At 56.5% G+C, this 14045-nt stretch overlaps 2 protein-coding genes across 12 annotated transcripts; one reads left to right on the top strand and one right to left on the bottom strand.

Moving 5' to 3' along the window:
* Positions 1–91: 91 nt before the first annotated feature.
* On the top strand, positions 92–9767 carry FCHSD1 (FCH and double SH3 domains 1). 4 transcript variants are annotated; one of them, XM_036846238.1, is made up of 20 exons: positions 92–181; positions 415–512; positions 1104–1149; positions 1532–1599; positions 1919–2060; positions 2146–2282; positions 2381–2444; positions 3289–3417; positions 3857–3979; positions 4152–4247; positions 4677–4802; positions 5207–5311; positions 5507–5668; positions 6437–6565; positions 6643–6726; positions 6894–7011; positions 7109–7329; positions 8091–8178; positions 9116–9171; positions 9310–9767. In XM_036846238.1, exons 1-20 carry the CDS (start codon positions 161–163, stop codon positions 9373–9375), a joined length of 2079 nt encoding a protein of 692 aa, XP_036702133.1. In that variant the 5' UTR covers positions 92–160; the 3' UTR covers positions 9376–9767. The 4 variants fall into 4 exon arrangements, with proteins under 4 accessions (XP_036702133.1, XP_036702132.1, XP_036702134.1 ...); XM_036846237.1 differs by having other exon boundaries at positions 1904–2060; positions 9310–9686; XM_036846239.1 differs by having other exon boundaries at positions 93–181; positions 1925–2060; positions 9310–9686.
* Positions 9768–9822: 55 nt separating this feature from the next.
* RELL2 (RELT like 2) lies at positions 9823–13957 on the bottom strand. Of its 8 annotated transcripts, none has more exons than XM_036846250.1 (8): positions 13180–13957; positions 12515–12992; positions 12057–12122; positions 11895–11961; positions 11267–11452; positions 10624–10999; positions 10476–10509; positions 9823–10227 (listed from the first exon to the last, which is right to left on the bottom strand). In XM_036846250.1, exons 2-7 carry the CDS (start codon positions 12696–12698, stop codon positions 10477–10479), a joined length of 912 nt encoding a protein of 303 aa, XP_036702145.1. In that variant the 5' UTR covers positions 12699–12992; positions 13180–13957; the 3' UTR covers positions 9823–10227; position 10476. The 8 variants fall into 8 exon arrangements, with proteins under 8 accessions (XP_036702145.1, XP_036702137.1, XP_036702146.1 ...); XM_036846242.1 differs by having other exon boundaries at positions 9823–10509; positions 12515–12754; positions 12858–12992; XM_036846251.1 differs by having other exon boundaries at positions 12515–12754; positions 13180–13956.
* Positions 13958–14045: the final 88 nt, after the last annotated feature.

Raw genomic sequence — 14045 nt, 5'->3', positions numbered from 1 at the left:
TTTAGTTCCTGCTGCTCTTGGCGCTTCGCGGCCCAGCGAAGAGACTGATCAGGCGTGGGCGGGGCGAGGGCGGGGCTGGGCCAGGTCCTGGGCGGGGCTTATCTGTGGGCGGGGCTTCCTCGAGTTCCGGAGTCGAGTTGCTGCCTGGGCCGGAGCGGAGATGCAGCCGCCGCCCCGAAAAGTGAGCTTGGCCTGGGGACGGGGACTCCTGACGGGCTGGGGGAGTGATGCGGCCCAAAGGGGCACCAGACCTGCGGTGGGGGACGAAGAGTAGGAAGGGGTTCAAGGGTCAACCCAGAAGTAACCGAGGAAACAGCCCAGCTCCTCCCTGGCCCCGCCCCCTCACCGCTGCCTGCGCGGAGTGTTTTTCAGGTCCCTGCGCCAGGGGTCTTCATCCTCTTCTTACCCACGCAGGTGAAGCCATCCCAGGAGGTGAAGCTTCGCTTCCTGGAGCAGCTGAGCATCCTTCAGACCCGGCAGCAGAGAGAGGCGGACCTACTGGAGGATATCAGGTAGCCCTGACCCCCTCCACGTACCCCGACTTTCTCTGTCACACGCTCCGCCTCTTCTCCAACATACTACAGCTGTCGGGGTGGGCGGGGGTGAAGAGCTTTCCAACCTGCCCATTCAAGGCCGTCATCCTAGGCCTCCCTCTGCAGATGCCGGATACGAATTATCCTTCCGCGCAGGCCAACACACATAAACACACAGGGACCCTCCCTCAAACCCCTTCACTCCACACCGCCCCCTCCACACCCACAATCAAGCTTAGGACAGAATCCCCCCTCCCTCTTCCAGACCTGTTGGAAGGCTGGCACACACTGTACTCAGCTGACCCCCATCAGTCCTCACCTCCAAGCTCACAGATGGTTCTCCAGGGGTGGGGAGGATCCTGCTGAGGCTCTGAGCACTGAGGTGAGGTTGTCCTTTGCGGCGGCTGCCCGAGGTGATCTCAAGGACTCTCTCTTCAGTCTCAGGCCCTCCTGGTATAGTCACACTCCAGGCCTGGCTCCCCTCTCCCTCCTGCCCAGGCTAAGGAGAGGGTCGAGGGTGGGAGAAACGGACCAAACAGTAACACCACACCACCTCCCTAATCTCCACAGATCCTACAGCAAGCAGAGGGCAGCCATTGAACGGGAGTATGGGCAGGTATGGGACTCCTTTCTCTGGACCTTCCCTTTTGTTCTAGCCTCCTTTACACTACCAGCAATGTGCCTCCACACATACTCCTGTCCTGGTCAAGAGCAAATGCCTAGAACCAGGCAAATTTGTGTCAAATCCCTGCTGTAGTACTTTTTAGCTGTGTGACCTTGGACAAGTTACTTAACCTTTCTTGGCCTCAATTTCTTTCTCTGTAAAATGGGAATAATAATAACTGTACTTTCACGCAAGGTTGTTGTAAGGACGGAATAAGTTAATGCATGTAAAGCACTTAGCAAAGTGGGTGGCATTATTATACTCTGATCATACACTCTCCCAAGTGGGGAGAGTCTTTGAAAGGGAACTGGATCTGTGATGACTTTCCCATCAGGCACTCCAGAAACTGGCTGGGCCATTTCTGAAGAGGGAAGGACACCGGAGTGGGGAGATGGACAGCAGGTGGGTCCCATGGTGGGGTGGTGGGGAGGCCAGGGAGCCAAGAAGGGATGAGGAGCTCAACCCCAGGAACCTATGAGGAGGGCACGTGAGCGGCAGGTAGAGCTGACACAGCAGCGGGAGAGCAGCTGACCCAGCAAGGACACTGGATGGGGGCGGAGGGCATAAGTGATCCTTGTGGCCGAGCTAATGGCTGATCGATTGATGGGCTCCCAGACGAGGGGGATGGGAAAGCAGTCTGTCTCCTGTGGTGTTGGGGGGGGGGCGCATCTCGTGAAGCTTTGGAGTGCTCCCCTCCTCAATGCAGACTTTCTCTGGGGAGAGGCAGGATGGTGTTTGGTGCCTGGCGCTGCCTGCTGGATGCCACCATGGCTGGGGGCCAAGCCCGGCTCCAGGCATCTGACCGATACCGTGACCTGGCAGGAGGCACAGGGCGGAGCGCTAAGGAGCAGGTGCTTAGGAAGGTATGGCTCAGTGGATGGGGTGAAGGAAGGGCTGACTCGGGGATGGAGGTGATCTGGATCAGGACTTGTGTGTCCATGCCCCTAGGGAGCAGAGAACCTCCAGAGGGCGCAGGCCGAGGTGCTGCAGTCTGTCCGGGAGCTGAGCCGAAGTCGAAAGCTGTATGGGCAGCGTGAACGGGTGTGGGCCTTGGCACAGGAGAAAGCGGCTGATGTCCAGGCCAGGTGGGGTCCTGGGGAGTTAGGAAGCCTGTGGCGTCGGGGGATGGAGCCAAGGTGCCATGGCTAGGCCTGACCTCCGCTCCTCTCCCTTGCCTGCACAGGCTTAACCGAAGTGACCATGGCCTCTTCCACACTCGGACCAGTCTCCAGAAACTCAGCACCAAGGTTCAGAGGATGTGGGCATGAGTGGGGGCAGGGAGAGGTGGGCAGATTAGTCTAGTGGTTTGGAACCCGGGGGCATAAGTCAGAGAGACTGGATGAATCCAGGCTACCCTACTTCCTTGGTGCATGACCTTGGTAAACTTGATCTCTCTGAGCCTCATTTTCTTCATCTATAAAATGGAAATAGTACCTTTGTTCTTCATTCCTTTAATATGCAGTTATTGAGGACTTCTATGTACTTGGCACTGTTTGAAACACTGGGGATATGGTGGGGAACACTACCAGCAGAGCTCCTGCCTCCACAGCCTGGTTAGGGGAGACAGATAGTAAATAAACAAAGACTCAGAATAAATGAAAAGAAGGTGATACAATAAAGCATAACAGGGGAGTGTAATTTAGAGGGAAAGCCTCTCTGAACAGGTGGCCTGAGTGTCAAGAAGGAGCCAGCCATGCAGAGATGTAGGGGAAGAACATTCCAGGGAGAGGCAATGGTGAGTGCAAAGGCTCTGAGGTGGGAATAACTTTGTAGGCTCGAGGAACTGAGAGAAGGCCAGTGTGGCTGGAGCACTGTGAGCAAGGGGATGAGCACTGTGGAAAGACTCAGAGAGGGTGCTGGGGCCAGCTCATGTTGGACCTGGTAGACCACGGTAAGGAGCAGTTGGGATTTTATCCTAAATGTATGCAGTTGCCACTAGAGGATTTTGAGCAGGAATTGTGAGTATGTAAAAATTTTAGTATGGTTTGCCAGTTATCTCAGTAATGTGAGAATCCATTCTGGACCTGCGTTGGCCGTGGAAGGACCCCAAGGGTCCAGGGCTCCCAGTTGACACCTATGTTCCTCTCCTAGCTGTCTGCCCAGTCGGCCCAGTACTCCCAGCAGCTGAGAGCGGCCCGCAATGAGTACCTGCTCAACTTGGTGGCCACCAATGCCCACCTTGACCACTACTACCAGGAAGAACTGCCGGCCGTGCTCAAGGCCAGTCTCAGCCTAGATACCCCTGCCTCTCAGCAGGGAGGGCGTCTCCCTGCTTCCCACCACCATCAGGCTGGGTGGGGCTGGGGACCTAGCCTGCTCAGAGTAGGCAGAAGATACATACCTGGGTTCCGCTTCTGCTTCTAGCTGGCTTCATGACATTGTGCAGAATACTTACCCCTCTGAACCCCAGTTTCTTCATCAGGACTAACCCCTGCTCTGCCTACTTTATAAGACTAATGGGGCTTAAGGGAGAGAATGAATGTGAAAGTGCTTTTTAAACTGTTAAGTGCTGTGCACACATGATGGCCTATTATTAGAAGCAATAATAATGTCTTATTCCTTCTCAATTTCCCATACCTCATACCCATCACCCATTCAAACCAGAACAGAGAGCCTGCTTGGGGGAAGGGTGGTGTCAGCATCTTGGGGTTCTCCCCAGGCCCTGGTCAGCGAGCTGTTGGAACACCTGAGGGACCCGCTGACTTCACTGAGCCGCACTGAGCTGGAAGCTGCAGAGATGGCTCTGGAGCATGCCCACCGTGGGGGGCAGGCGGCCTCCCAGGTAAGCTCCCCAGAGATCCTCTTTACCCTTCTCTCCCAGTACAGCGCCCCCTCCACCACTGCATGTCTGCCCCTTTCCTTCTCACCTTGTCCTCTCTCTACCAAGAAGGGCTGGGGACAGGCTTGGAGAGGGAACCAGTGAGTGGCCGACTTTGACTTTTTCCAACTCCCAGGTAAGCTGGGAGCAGGATCTGGAGCTTTTTCTTCAGGAGCCCGGAGTATTTTCCCCCACCCCACCTCAGCAGTTTCAGCCAGCAGGGAATGATCAGGTGAGACCTCTCTGCTAGGTGGAACCAGGCCACTTGGAAAGGGGACTGTGGTGTAGGCCTCTCCCCCATTATCCGTGTCCTGGTTTTAACTTAGAGACTATTAAACCATGGAGAGAGGGTTTCAGAACCCCAGTTCACCTCCCTCCCACCAGGACACAAATTAACACACTTCCTCCCACCCTTCTGTCCCTTCACTGCACTATCTTCTTCATTCTACCTCTGTCCCTCAACCTGGATCCCACTTCTGGGACTCTGTGTGTGTCCACATGAATGCACACCTGTGTCCACAGTCATAGGTGTGTGCTCCCAGCTATTTGTCCCTGACCTTGGAGGTCAGGAGACAGGGAAGAAGAAAAGGAGGGAAGTGGAGGGAGGGGGAATAGAGAAGGAGCAGCATCAGGTCATCCTCACAGCTCCCCATTCATTCAGGTGTGTGTCCTGGAGCTGGAGCAGGGCGCAGGAGGTGTGGCCGGGCAGAGTAGCCTGGAGAAAGAAGTTCAACGCTGGACCAGCCGAGCTGCCCGAGACTACAAGATCCAGAACCATGGGCAGCGGGTGAGGTGGGGGTGCAGGTGTTGGGGGTGGGCAAGAAGAGCTGAGAGATGGGGAGCCCGGCGTCACTGGGGATGTCATGGGGCTGCAGGCAGGAGGGGAGGGAAGGCTAATTTAAGCTGACAGCGTGGCACAGTAATTTAAGAGCATAACCTTTGGGACTAGACTCACCTGGACTCAAATCTTGCTCTGTTGCTTCCTAGTTATGTAACCCTGAGCAAGGGAGTGACTTAAGCTCTCTGGACCTGAGTTTCCTCATCATTAAAGTGGAGCTAATGATAGCACCCACATCACAGGGAAGATGAGATGACATAATGCATGTGAAACAACTAGGAAACTACCAGGTTATTATTAAGTTGTGCCCCATAGTATCTCCACCCACTCCTGTCCTCTGCGTCCCCAACCAGGTGCTGCAGCGGCTGGAGCAGAGGCGGCAGCAGGCTTCAGAGCGGGAGGCTCCAGGCATAGAACAGCGGCTGCAGGAAGTGAGGGAGAGCGTCCGGCGGGCACAGGTGAGGCACAGCCCTGGGGTCAGAGCCACTGAGATCGCACCTCCTCCGGCAACACCCTCCTCCACTCCTTTATCTGACGGTGGGGAGACTGGAGGCAGGAGGTAGAGGGTGGACATATCTGGGGAGGAGGCTCCACTCACCTCCCAAGGGCAGGCCCAGCCACAGCCTTGACTGACCCCCTCTTCCCTGTGTCAGGTGAGCCAGGTGAAGGGGGCTGCCCGGCTGGCCCTGCTGCAGGGGGCTGGCCTGGATGTGCAGCACTGGCTGAAGCCAGCCATGACCCAGGCCCAGGATGAGGTGGAGCAGGAGCGACGGCTCAGCGAGGCCCGGCTATCCCAGAGGGACCTCTCTCCCACGGTGAGCTCCCTCCACTCCCTACCCATACACACCCAGGAGGGTAAAGAGCCCCAGTGGAAAGCAGAGCTTATAAAGTGGGAATCACACTAGTAACTGACTCAAAGCATTGTTGTGAGGCTTAAATGAAATCACTTAAGTATGACTCTTGGCACAGTTTGTAACACAGAGAGCTCTCAATGAACTTGTATTATGGAGTATAGGATGGTGGTTATGAAAGGTCCTGAGAGCAGAGCAGACTATAAGCAGTTTGAGTACCAGCCAGTCCACTTACTAGCTGTGTGATCTTGGAAAGTGACTTAGCCTTTCTGAGCCTTAGTTTCCCATTAAGAAAATTAGGTTAATAGTTTCGCAAAATAACACTGGGTTATTAAGAAGTTTAAACAAGACAATGTACATAAGATACTTAGCATTGTGCTGGGCACATATAAGCGCTCAATACTGTAACTATGTGATTATTGTTAGTATTATCTTGTGGTGGTTCTGCCTGTGACCCAGGGTGAACGGATGGGTGGTACTACCTTGGAGGAGGATCCACAGTGTTAAGGGTAGGATGGGGTGGGAGGGCGGCGCAAGAGCGAGGGGATATGGGGATATATGTATACATGTAGCTGATTCACTTTGTCATACAGCAGAAACTAACACAACATTGTAAAGCAATTATACTCCAATAAAGATGTTAAAAAAAAAAAAGGTAGAATGGAGGAGTGAGAGATATAGTGGGTACTTGAGACTGGGCCTCACAAGGATGTCTGTTCTCTGTCCCCCCAGGCTGAGGATGCTGAGCTCTCTGACTTTGAGGAATGTGAGGAGACCGGGGAGCTCTTTGAGGAGCCCGCCCCCCCAGCCCTGGCCACCAGGCCCCTCCCCTGCCCTGTCCATGTGGTGTTTGGCTATCAGGTGTGAATGGAGGTGGGGACCTCAGTCAGGCAGGGATGGGGAACAGCCAGTCCTGAATCCTTCTTTGTGGGGCCCAGGCAGGACATGAGGACGAGCTGACCATCACAGAGGGCGAGTGGCTGGAGGTCATAGAGGAGGGAGATGCCGATGAATGGGTCAAGGTGGGTATGGACCCGGGGCTCTGACCTTGGCAAGGGGGCAGTGGGAGTGACTTCTCTGTGGCCCGTAAAGACCCAGCCAGGCACAGCTGGAAGCCTGAGTGGAGGAGGGCCAGGGCCGTGGACTGCTGAGGCAAGCCTGCTTTCTGTTCGTGTTGCTGGGTGAGCAGGCTCGGAACCAGCACGGTGAGGTAGGCTTTGTCCCTGAGCGGTATCTCAACTTCCCGGACCTCTCCTTCCCTGAGAGCAGCCATGACAGCGACAATCCTTCGGGGGCAGAGCCCACAGGTAAGAAAGGGAGAAGAGTTACTGAGTGGTTGTGGCCCTGGTCTGGGGGCACTGCTGCCCGCCTCTTCCCCTCACCATCTCTCCTGGGCTTCGGCAGCGTTCCTGGCCCGCGCCCTGTACAGCTACACAGGACAGAGCGCAGAGGAACTGAGCTTCCCCGAGGGGGCGCTTATCCGCCTGCTGCCCCGGGCCCAGGATGGAGTGGATGACGGCTTCTGGAGGGGAGAATTTGGGGGCCATGTTGGGGTCTTCCCCTCCCTGCTGGTGGAGGAGCTACTTGGCCCCCCAGGGCCATCTGAACTCTCAGACCCTGAACAGGTGAGGCTTCCTTTTCCCTGGGTCCCCAGGCACATCTGGGTTGACGCTCCCATGCCAGGGAGGTCCCATATTCGTCTTAATGCCCCCTCCCCCCCATAGTGGCTTGGGACTCCCCATCTCCTTTGGCACAGAGAAAAGGGAAACCAAGGCAGTCTTCATTAGCGTTTGGTTGTCCTGCTTTAGAGCTGGATCTTAGTTCAGATTCCTATTCTGTTACTTTAGGCAGTGATTAGACCTCTCTGAGCTTGTTTCTTCACATGCATGTAAAAGGGGGACAATAATACCTCTTTCAGGAGGCTAACTATCCTGATTAGAGATAATGGAAGTAAAGCGCTTAGCACAGTGGCCCATAGGTGCTTTGATATATGGTACCTGTTGTTCTAGCAAGAAGAGCATAGGAGTAGGAGTCAGGAGTTCTAGCCAGGATTTTGTCACTAACTAGCTCTGTGATTTTGGATAGATGGATTAACCTGAGTCTCACCTCTGACATAGGAATCATCAAATCCTTACCTCATGGGGTGTTGGTGAGGATTGAATGAATTAGTGCATGCGAAGTGCTAGCAAAATGCCCGGGACATATTAAGTGTCAATATATATTGGCTGTTGAAATGTGTATCACCTACAAGCCCCACCCAGATACAAGCATTTGGTCCCTCTCTGGACTGGGGAGTGACGGGACAGGAACTGAAGATGGGCTAGGAGGAAGAGCTGGTGAAACCTTCCCACATGCCAGGAATAACTCTTTGCCCCCTCATCCCCAGATGCTGCCATCCCCTTCCCCTCCCAGCTTCTCCCCTCCTGCACCCACCTCTGCCTTGGATGGGTCGCCTGCACCTGTCCTGCCCGGTGGTGAGTAGAAGGAGCTGGGGGCCCTGGGAGGGTAAGAGACCAGAAGAAGGAGGAAGTCTGGAACTCCTGGGTTACACTCAGCCCCTCTGCCTGTCCTCAGGAACCTCCTCCATCAGGCTCTCTGAAGCATGATGGTAGAAGAGCTTGGGCTTTGGAGCTGGGCCCACTGTTCAGACTCTGCTCTGTGACTTCCTAGTGTGTGATTTAACGTGTCTGGGCCTTTACAGAGTGAGGAGGAAGGTCCCTCCCTCACTGAGTTGTGAGAGTTAAAGGGGCGTCTATAGAGTGCCCAGCATTGTGCTGGGCACACAGCAAGCATGCAATTAGTAGCTGTTTTCTCATTATTATTATTTTAAAAATTAGCCATTTTCTCCCACAGTGTTTTCCCAATACACATCCTCTGCCCTTAGTGTTCTTGAATCCTGCAAACACCTGGTTTGCATCATCATTTTCCTCATCCATCTTTTCTTTTTTTTTTTCCTTGTTCTTGTTGTTTCCTCATCCATCTTTCCTAAAACCATCTTTTCTAAAAGGTACTTTCACTTTCTTCACTGCACCCCCCCCCCGCCACTGCGACCCTGGAATCCCTGTGAGCGTTTTCTGCACCCCGCTTCTCCAGCACCTGTCGTTCACTATGAATGATTTAGTACTCAGTCATTCATTGTGTCTGTTGGTGTTTCATTATGCAGTTCCTGGCAGCCATTAGGGGTGGGGGCGGTGTGGATCCCTCCTGCCCCCGGGTACCTTTAGCAGGGCGGATTATACAGCAGGTGCTCAATAAGTGTTGAGGTTGGATGGATTGATGGATTGTATGACCTAGGTTAGTGACTATTTGTTAATTCAACAAATATTTACAGAGTGCCACTGTCCTAAGTGCTGGAGATACAGAAGCGAACAAAACAAAGTCATAAGACTGACTTGTGGTTCTTATTTCCAGACCAAGACCTGGACTGCCCTGGACCCCTGGACGTGATGGCGCCTCGACTCAGGCCGGTAAGGGCCCCGCCCTTGGAGAAGAGTGTTTGGAGAGGGGTCACTCCAACTTGTCCTGTTTTATCTGCAGGACAGAGGGAATGGACAGGGATATCCCCAAGGGAGGCCTCTGGTGCACTGACTGTGTGTTCCCTACAGATGCGTCCACCGCCTCCCCCGCCAGCTAAAGCCCCGGATCCTGGCCACCCAGATCCTCTCACCTGAAGCCAGGGGGAATCACTTTCCCCCAGTTATGCTGCTGCCCCTATCTCCGTGCTGTCAGAGACCACCCCTCCCCACGGTGATCCAGAGCGACACAGCCGAAAGCTGGAATCTCCCTGATTTCCGTTCTCACCTTCATGGGTAGAAACTTCTTCTCTCCCCATTTCTGGGGCTGGAACCCACTCCTTTTTTGCCATCATCCTCCAGCCATCTCTAAGGGCTGAAACTACTCCTTTGTCTTCTGCTACCACCCCATCTCTAGGGTGGTGAAATACCCTGAAATGTCTGGGATTGGAATTCATCCCCCAAAGTCTTGAGTGGCTCTGGCTTATTTGTGTCTCCACCCTGGTTCTGTGAATCACACCACTCCAGATGCCAGAGCCACTGGGGTTGGGGGCTGGGATGGGGGCAGGCCTGTCAGAAGGAGCTGGAGCCAGTATGCGAAGCAGCTGTAATGGTCTGAGCGGATTTATTGACAGTGAATAAAGGGCACAAAGCCCAAGCCAGGGCCTGGGCCTCTTGTGCCAAGAGGGCAGGGGGTCTAAGGTGCTATTGCTTTAAGGGCCCACCAAGGGCAGGGGCCTGCTCCCAGCCACACGCTCTAGCATATGGAGTGAGGTGATGGCGAAGGCAGGTCAGGCGGCCTGTTGGCAGGCAGGGGAAGGGGAAGAGACTGAGGACCGGAGGTGGGACTTCTCCCAAGGTCCCCCAGCCTGAGACCGTGCAGCTCCAGGTGGAAGTAGGGCTGGTCCCTCAGCTGGGGGGCAGTGCTGTCCAGTGGAGAGGAGGGGCTTCATGCCCACCCACCCCCTGGCCCTGCCAGCTGGTAGTCCATCAGCACAATGAAGGAGGAGGCTTGGAGGAGAGGAAGGGTAACAGTGTTGCCTCCTATTCAAGCTGTGTCCCCGCTTTTCCCCAGGGGCTGCAGGACCTTCCCTATCCCCTGGAGCACAAGCCCACTCCCCACCACTAAACCAAGGAATATGTACCAAAGGCTAAGCCTGCAGTTTAGCTTGGGGGTTCAGGGAACCAATGGGCTTAGGTAGTTTAAAGTAGGGGGTGGGAGGATGAGATTATCTGACTTGGGGCCCAGGCAGACTCACCTCACACACCCCCTGCCCCCTGTGGTGGGGACACCTGAGAGAGAGAGGAGGGGTCAACAGTGGGAGAACAGGAGGTGGGTCATATCAGTGCCCCCTAGAGTAGGGGCAATAAGAGCTGAGCCCACCGCAGCCCACCACGTCTTCATACCTGGTGATCTGAGGTGTCCGGTTTGCTTGGCTGTCCATTTGCCTGTTGACTGGCCAGCCCTGGGCTTGGGCCCCTCCCTCCAGCCCCCAGCATCGACTCTGCAGAGGCTCCAGGGCTCCTCTCAAGTGCACGAGGGACTAGGCTGCTGTCCCTGAGTCCTCCATTCCGCACTGGGGGGCTGGCAAGGGCCTGGGGCTGCGGCCTCTCAGGGGGAAGACTCTCAATGGCAGGCATCCCTGTCCTGGGCTGCCCTCCCCCAGACCCCTGGCCACCCCCTGGGTCCTGCCCCCCACCAGATCCCCAACTCCTGTCCGTGGGGGAGCCATCACGATGCTCATGCAGCCCATAGCGCTTCTCAATGTGTGTCACCCGGAACCTGGGAGGGGAGGGAACACTGGGGCTTAGGACCACCACTCAGAGGCTGCTTGGCCCTTTCCTCCGATCAGGGACATCCTGGGTTTGATAGGCACTTCCCTCTGGCCTAGGGCAGGGGAGACCAGATTGTGGGGCACATTGTGCAGCCTGGCTTCTGCTGTGGCTCACAGTCCACAAAGAAAGAGCCAGGGCCTACCTTTGGAGGCAGGTGCCTGACCGTTGGGGTCCCCACCTCAACCTCCCTTTCCCTGGGGCACGCTATACCCACCTGCCAACAGAGAACACAGTGGTCTCCCCAGGCCGGGGGCGACCCTTTCCTTCCTTGGAGCGTCCCTGACGGACAAGTGGGGATCTCTTGTTCCGGCTGCAGTGGATGCAAGGGGCTGCGGAGCCCAGGTGCACTGTGTGATGATGGGAGGGGACTCCGTCCTGCAAGCTGGAGGTGGCATCCACACTGGACAGTAGGGAGGAAGGGACCAGGGGTGACATTCCCAGTTTTCTTCCTGTTCCACTAGCTCCTGTTCTTTCAGCGTGCTCCTTAAACCCCAGATGCCCCACTTCCCCCAGGCCCCACCATTCGTTTCTTGTCTTTATCTAATAAACACAATATGAAGATATTAGTGACCATGTGTTCTCCCTCCCGGGGCTAAAAAGCGGGCAATGCTTAATGCAGAGGAGTGGCATAAGGGGTGAAGGTTAGGCTTGATGATATCCAGAGGAGAGATGTGGTTTGAAGGACTCAGGATTTCTACAAAACGTCCTTCTTCCTGTATGTTAACCAGCCTTACTCTCCCCTGTCAACCCAAACATGCAAGGAGACTGGGAGAGGAATGTGCTGGAGGAGAGGGTACTCTCCAAGGCAAGCTAAATCATGCTGGCCCTTGTTCCCAGATCACCTGGACAGTTGCATTGTCCCTTCTCCTTCACTGTCCCCCAGCATCTCCTTCAAGGCCTCAGCATTGGCTGAGGGGAGAAGGAAAAGAGGGGGTCAGTGGAGGCAAAGGCCGGGGCAAGAGAAAGTTGAGGAGGTGGGGAACAAGGGGCCAGCATACACCCACCTTCATTTTGGATGATGCATCGAACAATCCTCTCTACTGTGTCCTCATTCATGTCATCATCCTCAGCTAAAGGATGAAAGAGGTTGGTAAGGAAGCAGTAAATGAGTCAGCTTTGGGGGTGCATTACCTGGTGGCTTCTGTGGCTTCTTGCTCAAGACTTACCCCTTTAGCAAATTGCCATCATGCTGTACATAGCATTTCAAGGGCCAGGGCAGAAAAGATGGGGAAATCAATGGGAGTCCAAGACTCATCAGTGGGCCCTTCCCACCCATGTTGCCTACTCTAGCCCTGCTTTCGGGGTGGTGGCAACCCACTTGCTCTTGCAGATTCAAGAAAGCATTACTAGACCTCCTGAAAGCTTGGTTGGGATTTGGCCTGGGTCTGTTGACCAGGAAGAGGTGTGGGGAGAAGGGTCAGGGAGAAAGGTGACTGAGCCGGGTTCTAGGCTGTTCACTCACGGGGCTGGAGCTGGGTGTCGTCAGGCTCCGAGCCCCTCGAGGTGCGGCAGCGGTAGCCTTTCTTCTTGAGCACGTGGCAGATCATGAAGCCTACCAGGCCCATGAGGAAGAAGACCAGCACAAGCAGGAAGAGCATGTACAGCCCATGTTGGGGCGGCTCCAGGTCAGGCTGTGGTTCCGACATGAGGCCCTGGGGGGCAAGCGCGGGCCAGGGCGCCTCCTGGGGTTAGGGGGCTGCAGCTAGAGATGGGGGGAGGGATAGGAATGCCTTCTTCAGGATCCGAGACAGGCAAGCCTCTGAGGTCTGGCCCCACCCCCTACCCAACCAGGGAGCTGTCCGTGCCAGAGGTGCTGGTCCGGGCCAGGGGTGCCAGACGGCAGCTGCGCAAGCTGTCTTCCACGACCCTGGTCCGCTTCCCCGACGCCCAGAACGTTCCCCTTTCCAGCTTGTCCTGAGCTTCCGTCCCTCCCAAGGACACTGCAGAGCGAGATGGGACGGAATTCTCAGGCGGCCTGCACAAGGATCGTGCCTGAGTCAGCGTCCACACCTCCTCTGCGCCGGCCTGAGCCAGGCCTCCACAGCCCCCTCCCTTCCTGTACTCTCGCGTACACACGCCCTCCCGCCCTTCTGTTCCTCCCATCCTGACCACCTGGCCCACCGGTACCGGTGGTTTGGCTCTGGCTCCGGCTCCGGCTCGGGTTCCGGTTCCAGGGGCGTCCTAGTCCGGCTCAGGGCCCCCGACGCCCTCCCGGCGCTCATCCCTTGCTTTCTTCCCCTCCCCCCTTCGCCGCCTCAAGGGCTCCGGGCTGCGGCCGCAGATACCCGTGCCGCGGCAGGCGGGGGGAGGGAAGGATGGAGAGGGATGCGGGCTGGTTGGGACCGGGGAGAGGCTCCGGACAACTCCAGCCCTGGGAAGGGAAGGAGAAGGGGGACGCCGCCGCCGCCGCCCTGGGTTCCCAAAAGCCTTCGACCGTCGCCGGCCCGGGACCAGGGGGCGGAGCGCAGGTGTGCCGGGCGGAGAGCGAGAGCCTTGCGCGCTTGTGAGCGCAAGTGTGATGCGCGCGTGACTGCGCCGCTCCCCCCCTTCCCCGACCCCGCGTCGGGGGAGTGTGCGGTGCCGAGTCTGGGTCCGGTGAGGAGGACAGGCAGTCAGGCGAGAGTGCTCTCCACTGGTCTATCGGGCACGGCTGGCTTGGCTCCTGCCCTCAGATGCCCCGGCCGGATGTGTAGCAGGAAATCTTCCCAGCGGGCCGGGGGGAGCCGGCTTTCTGCACCCGAAAGGGACAGCGCGGCCGGTTCTCCGGAGCCTCCTAGAGAGGTGACATGGCCTGCGCCCCGTTTGGGACAGGTAGCTGGACGGGATGGCTCGGCTTCCCGAGGATTTGACCCCCGCCCGGAAGGAAATGGCCCTCTCATCCTAGGACCGACGCTACAGTCCTCCGGCCAAGGCCAGACGCTCACGCCGCAGAACCTAGAAGGGCGTAGCAAGGCGAGGGCGGAACTCCGCAGGGGGCGTGGCCTGGGCGTGGT

Source organism: Balaenoptera musculus, chromosome 3 (genome assembly GCF_009873245.2).
Source record: "Balaenoptera musculus isolate JJ_BM4_2016_0621 chromosome 3, mBalMus1.pri.v3, whole genome shotgun sequence".
In the NCBI taxonomy this organism is placed as follows: domain Eukaryota; kingdom Metazoa; phylum Chordata; class Mammalia; order Artiodactyla; family Balaenopteridae; genus Balaenoptera; species Balaenoptera musculus.
This window is presented reverse-complemented; position numbering and strand designations above follow the sequence as displayed.

Bases quoted from the DNA above. Each gene is read 5' to 3' on its own strand.
- FCHSD1 (XM_036846237.1), top strand. From the start codon at position 161: ATGCAGCCGCCGCCCCGAAAA. The intron at 2,283-2,380 runs GTGGGGTCCTGG...TTGCCTGCACAG, and splicing joins GCGGCTGATGTCCAGGCCAG to GCTTAACCGAAGTGACCATG. The intron at 7,330-8,090 runs GTGAGGCTTCCT...CCTCATCCCCAG, and splicing joins AACTCTCAGACCCTGAACAG to ATGCTGCCATCCCCTTCCCC.
- RELL2 (XM_036846246.1), bottom strand. From the start codon at position 12,698: ATGTCGGAACCACAGCCTGACCTGGAGCCGCCCCAACATGGGCTGTAC. The intron at 12,123-12,514 runs GTGAGTGAACAG...TTCATCCTTTAG, and splicing joins CGACACCCAGCTCCAGCCCC to CTGAGGATGATGACATGAAT. The intron at 11,453-11,894 runs GTGATCTGGGAA...CCTACTGTCCAG, and splicing joins GGGACAATGCAACTGTCCAG to TGTGGATGCCACCTCCAGCT.